Source organism: Zosterops lateralis (assembly GCF_965231275.1).
Source record: "Zosterops lateralis genome assembly, chromosome: 6".
NCBI classification, from domain to species: Eukaryota; Metazoa; Chordata; class Aves; order Passeriformes; family Zosteropidae; genus Zosterops; species Zosterops lateralis.
Window position 1 is genome coordinate 3986861 of NC_139761.1, and position 6202 is coordinate 3993062.

General features: G+C 46.5%; 1 protein-coding gene across 1 annotated transcript in view; it reads left to right on the forward strand.

Annotated features, from left to right (window-relative positions):
* TMEM260 (transmembrane protein 260) overlaps nucleotides 1-5359 on the forward strand; it is a gene marked incomplete at its 5' end in the record, with an annotated part of 33041 nt that extends 27682 nt beyond the window's left edge. The window contains 6 exons of the mRNA XM_083863804.1: nucleotides 394-565; nucleotides 1206-1354; nucleotides 2240-2416; nucleotides 3139-3192; nucleotides 3603-3693; nucleotides 4802-5359. Of these exons, the coding sequence (XP_083719930.1) occupies nucleotides 394-565; nucleotides 1206-1354; nucleotides 2240-2416; nucleotides 3139-3192; nucleotides 3603-3693; nucleotides 4802-5077 (919 nt within the window). The 3' untranslated portion in view covers nucleotides 5078-5359. The remainder of the gene's footprint in view (nucleotides 1-393; nucleotides 566-1205; nucleotides 1355-2239; nucleotides 2417-3138; nucleotides 3193-3602; nucleotides 3694-4801) is intronic.
* Nucleotides 5360-6202: the final 843 nt, after the last annotated feature.

Sequence of the window (6202 nt, forward strand, 5' to 3'; positions counted from 1 at the left end):
ATGTATTTTGGCCAAACTGTACTGGGTTGTATCTGTTGTGGTGCTTTCTGAAGGACTGTGTTTTAAATGCTTTGTTTCTGTATCTCAGTTTCTCTGGAAGTGGAGATAATAAGTTGTTGTAGTGACTAAATTGTTGACACTCTCCATCCCTGGAAGTTCAAGGCCAGGTTGGATAGGGTTGGAGCAACCTGGGATAGTGGAAGGTGTCCCTGTCCATAGAATGAAATATTCTTTAAAATTCCTTCCAACCTCATTCTGTGCCTCTGTGGTGTTTTCAGCCTGACCATGGTGGATTTCCCCTCTGGGTGTCTGTTGCGTAAAATTATTCTGAAGTTCTGCAAAGCCATGCAAATACCTGGTTCTGAGATTCTGTTTTTCATCTGTTCCCTTCAGCACTTGTGACCAGAGCAACAACTATGTTGTTGATAAGTTTGCAAGGAACGTGCTGTCCTCCATGCCAACGGGGGCAGTGATCCTGCTAAGAGGAGACTTGCCTGGGAATGCTCTTCGTTACCTCCATTATTGTGAGGGGATGAGGCCAGATATCACCTTAGTGGACCAGGAGGTAGGTTCAGAAAGTGCTGCTTAGAAAGGCAGGTTTAAACGTGGGCTGCAAAAGTTCAGTTGTTTTGATCTCTGTGAGAGGGTCTCTCAAGTAGAGACAAAAATACAATAATGTTCAACTCTTGATGTGGAAATAAATAAAATAGATTTTTTTGTGGTTAACCATGGGATGGAGTGTGTTATGCACATTCCTTTTTCACTGAGAAATGGGAAAATGGGAAAAATAAAATTTATAGGATGGATCACCCACACTTCCACTGCCACATCATCCTCACACCCGGCTTTGCAACAAGAGTCAGTGACTTGTTGGCATACCCCAAACCCAATTCCTGGTGTTTAACCAAACCAAATCCCTGTTGTGTGTCTTACCAGCAGTGGCTATTTTGTGTTGGAGTGAGGACCAGGTGCCTCTAGTCAGAAGGTACTGGTGACCCAGTCTGGTGCTGTGGTGTGACCATGGTGACCCAATCTGACTGTGGTGTCCCAGTCTGACCATGCTGACCCAGCCTGGTGCTGTGGTCTTGTGTCACTGCTGACATACCAGGTGACTTCCCTGAGTCATTACTCCTGCAAAAACCATTTCTTCTGGATGTAAATCTTCTGATTCCTGTTTTAATTGTGAGAATACCTCTTTATTCCAGATGATGACTTACGAGTGGTATTTACCCAAGCTGGCAAAGCACTTACCTGGCGTTCATTTTCCCGGGAACCGGTGGAATCCTGTGGAAGGAGTATTACCCGACGGGACACTCGCCTTTAATCTCCATCGTTTCCTCAAAGTAAATAAACAGTAAGCATTTCTTTCATATGTAACAGCTTTCCTAAAATCTCTGACCTTTTTTTTTTTTTTCCTCCTCTTGAAATTGTTTATGGAACAGCTTGGTACTGCATCCAAAAGACCAATTTTCTCCACTGACTTCCTCCCCGGTGGCGAGATTATTTTTGCAATTAAAGCAAAATATCTCTGCAGAAGTAGCTCCATCCGGATATAATATTGCCTGTTGTTTTGAGGCTGGTTTGGTTTTTAGGAAGGAGGGAAAAAAAAGGTGATCTGCAGGAGTGTTTACTGATGATTTTTTTGTTATTGTTGTTGATACAATTCATCACAGAGAATAGGAACGTTCCTGTGTGCTCAGAACGATGATGGTTGGAGAGCAAATTGCTGCTGCTTCTCCTTTGTGAACATTGTGGCCAACTGATTAGCATAGAATGAATGTATTCCAGGAATAATCATCATATAAAAATAGCTTAGTAAGAGTGGAGAAAGGATTAGATACTCACACGAATAAGAATAGCATCTGCATTTAGACTAGCTGGGGTGAGCCCTGCGAGGGTGGGGAGGCACAGGAGCACAGCCAGGTGCCAGTGGGGAGAAATGGGCTTCTCCTACAGCTTCTGGCCTGTTTGGAAGTCCAGGAGAGGGGACAGGATGTGCCAGCTGTGCTGGCTGCTCAAGATGGGCAACGCCAGATGGGGAATTCATCTGTTTTCCAGACTGCCCCAAAATGTGCCTGTACTGATGGAAGATGTGCTGGATGGGTGTGTTTGCTGCACAGTGTGGTGTGGTTTGGTTTGCTCAGGGACACGTGGGGTGGCCCATGGTCTCTGAGGTCTCTGAGGTCACCATTGCTCTCTGAGGTCACCATTGCTCTCTCTCTGTTGGTTTTTTTGGCAGTAAGGAAGTGTTTGTCTGCATAGGCCTTCATGAAGGGGACTCGACCTGGAGAAGGAGCCACTCGCTGTGGCCCTGGGGAACATGTGAAAAGTTGGTTCCTTCTGGAGCTGTGTTTGACCCAGGAGAGTGGATTCGTCTCACAAGGAATCTCTATAACTGGACTGAAGACTATGGCAGGTAGGAGGCAGAGGAGCTTCTGCTCCTTCCTGCTCATCATTTTCTGCCAGCAGCATTGCCACACCTGCTGCAGTGTTAGAGGAATTAAACCAGAGCCATAATCTCAATGTTTTGTGTTCTGGAGAGATAGCAGGGAGAAATTCTTTCCTGTGAGGGTGGTGAGATGCTGGCACAGCTCACAGAGCTGTGGCTGCCCCATCCCTGGCAGTGTTCCAGGCCAGGTTGGATGGGGCTTGGAGCAGCCTGGGATAGTGGAAGGTGTCCCTGCCCATGCCAGGAGTTGGAATGAGATTGGCTTTAAGGTCCCTTCCAACCCAAACCATTCCATGATCTGTGATTTTAATAGTGTGGAAAACAGCAAGGACATCTCTAGTCAAGTATGAGGTTCAATTCTGACCTTAAAACTTAGTCAGGATCTAAAATTATTGAGACATCCAGAGGTTTAAATGTCATTGGCTGACCTATGTGGTAAAAAAAACCATCCCTGGCTTTGATATCTGGGATGCTGTGAAACACCTGATATAGCAGAGGCTCCTTCTGTGGGGAGAGAGGAACAAAGTTTTTTAAATGACAGAGAATCATCTGAATTCCCTCCTGTCAGAGCCACAGGCTTCATGACAGCAGCCTGGGAGGTCTGTATCTGCCTGGGTTGGAGGGGTTGTGGTGGGTGAAACCCAGCGACGTGGATCTGATGGCTGAATTTTATTTCCATTCTCGTTTAGTTTCAGCCCCTCTTCCTGGGAAGCTGTTGCCAACGAGGAGATGTGGCAAGCCAGGTAATTTTCCTTTGCTCCCTTCCAACAGCCAGTGGGCACTGCCAGCTCAGTGGTGTGGAAACACACACCAAAGCAGGCAGCTTGATGGGCCATGGCCTTATTGGGTCTACATGTGCCAACTTCAGGAGGAAAAGGCTGGCAGGAAGAGATGAAATGTGCAAGGCTGCCAGCAAAGCCTTCAGGAAAGTGGCTGTTTTGTTCACCAAAAGGTTCAGCTCCAAGTCTCTCAAAGGTAGTTGGGATGCAGGGTGAGGAAATAGATTATGGAGAGAAATTTCTATCACTGATGGCTTAAATGGAGATGCTGTGTGCTGTCCCACATGTGGATATGTTGAAGCTGTGCATAACCCTGTGATGTGAGCTGGTTGCATGAGGCAGTTACCACATGGAAGTTTTTCGTCTTTTCCCAGGATGAAAACAGCTTTCTTCATCTTTGACCTTGCAGAAACAGCCAGTGTGACTGCAGAAACGAAATCACAACTTTACACATTTGCATACACTGTAAGTCCTGGATTTGGGTTAGGAATCCTCCCTGCAGCCTTCATTATAAATTTTTTTTCCCCTTTATTTTAAATTTCTGGAGTCCATGGAAATACCAACGTTTCCATACAGGCCCTGTAATCTGCGCATTCCCCTTTTTTATCCAAACTGGGAGCACAGCCGATTCAAAGAGATTTGTTCAGGGATTTTATCCATTCCTGCTTGCCCCCTCGGTCACGGAGGATGCCAAAAGCAAACCAGTCAACACCCTGCTTTTGCTATAATTATGTTGTCTGTGCTGGGCTCCAAACCCATGCCAAGAGATTGCTTGTCCTGAAGTCCCCTCTATGCACTTGTCCCCTCTGTCATTACACAGTCGTGCGTCTGAGCCAGCAAGTGTAAAATCCGACAGTCTTCTCACTGCAAATTAATTCTGCTGCATTTCACACCAAAGAATAACACCCATAAGCTGGTGTAGGTATCTCTGGAAATACTGGACTGCCTGAGATGCCAAGAGATGCACAGAGTGATCGGTGTGTCAGCAGAGAGGAGCACTATTTCATACTCCAGACAGAGAATCAACAAATAGTTTCCTTAATTCTGGTCCATTTTGCTGTGATTTTTGCTGTTCTGCAAAGTTCCCAGGCACGTGCCTGCTATTGAGCTTATGAATATTCCCACTCAAGTCAACAGACTGCTTAAGTCCCATGGAAGACGTCCTGATCTCCTGAAATATTGAGTAAATGTCTTGCAGGCGCGGCAGTTAAATCTCTTTTTTTCCCCCAGCTTGGCATAACACCTCTCTGGGGGAAGCACATAATGTGCCATGGGGTTATCACCATCATCTGTAATGTTTCTAAACAAACAGCTGCTGTTGGAAGGGAAACGTTTCAGCCCCCCTTGGATTTCTGATTCATGCTGCTGAATGGCAAACACAGAGCGAATTACAGAAATACTCCAGCCCTGGACTTGGACATCTAAATAGCATCTGTTTCTTTCCAGGCAGTTTTTGAAGCACTGTTAAAAAAGCTGTTGCTCCCACTTCGTTCAATTAATTTGCTGCCCTCACCTCCTTTTTTTTTTTTTTTTCCTCTCTTTTTTTTTTTTTTTTTTTTTGTTCCTTTAACAGTCCTACAAAGAAATTGTCAACTCCCATCCCCGTCACCCGGTGAACTGGCACAAAAACTACGCCATCGCTTGCGAGAGGATGCTGCGCCTCCGCCGCGGGGACGTGGACCCTGAAATGCTGCTCTCTGAAACTGTCAAACATTTCCTGCTCTACACCCAGAAGGCAGAGGATGATCCCCAGCGCCAGGACATCCTGCAGGCCGTGCAGCACCTCAGGGAAGAGCTGCAGGGGCTGAGGAGGAGGAGGAGAGCGGAGCTGAGGCGCAAGGCTGGGTAGTGCCTGGTCCTGTGAAATGTTTGAAGTCGGGACTTAAAAGTCTGAGTTGGTTCTTGGCAGTGTGAGAGTGGTTTTAAAAGGTGGCAGAAGTGGCAGCAGAGAGGAAATCAAGTGTGATCCCCTCTGCAGGAGAATAGTGATGTTTGATTTCTGTTGCCAAATGAACTTTGTTTGGGGTAGGGGAGAAGCTCACCACTACATAAAATACCGGATTTCAAAAAAAGGGTTTTCTTTTATGAGAAAACTATGAGCTTATACTGTGAATATATTTTTTTTAATAAATGCAGCATCCATTCTTGATGCAAAAATGTATTTAGCATTTTATTGTTTCCTCTGTTGCTGAGCCAAGAGGTTTCCTAAAGCCATTTTTCATTAGCTGTGCTGTGTCTGTGTGTTTTTGTGGTGGGTTTCCAGCAGGACAAGCTGTGGGATGGTGCCCTCCCAGGAGACTGCTCCTTCACTGTTTTGGATGTGCTCTGAGCCCTGGCTGTGTCTGTGCCCAAGGGCACTGCAGAATCATAATCGCAGAATCCCAGAATGATTTGGGTTGGAAGTGACCTTAAAGATCATCTCATTCCAACCCCCTGCTGTGGGCAGGGACACCTTCCACTATCCCAGGTTTCTCCAAGCCCCATCCAACCCTACCTTGAACACTTCCAGGGATGATGCAGCCATAGAATCTCTGGGCAACCTGTGCCAGGGCCTCACCACCCTCAGAGGAAGAATTTCTTCCCAATATCCCATCTAACCCTGCCCTCCTTCACTTTGAAGCCATCGCCCCTTGTCCTGTCACATCATGCCCATGTAAACAGTCCCTTTCCAGCTCTCTGTAACCCCTTTAGGAACTGGAAGGACAGGATGTCCTGCTGGAATAGAGTGGATAGAGACCAACCCATTTTTTTTTCTGCCTCCCTTGCTTTTTAGGGATGGCTGCTTTCATTCTCTTGGGACTTTATGATGGGATGGTCTTTATTGCTTAGAATTCTAACAGTGAGCAGGCAACTCATGTATTTTCCCTTGCAGAGGGACTCTGCTGGCAGCAGTGTGACATCTGTGCTGGGGTGGAGGGAGACCTCACATGGGGTATAGGAGCAGCTCCCCTGGGATTCTGTTTCCCTGGGATTC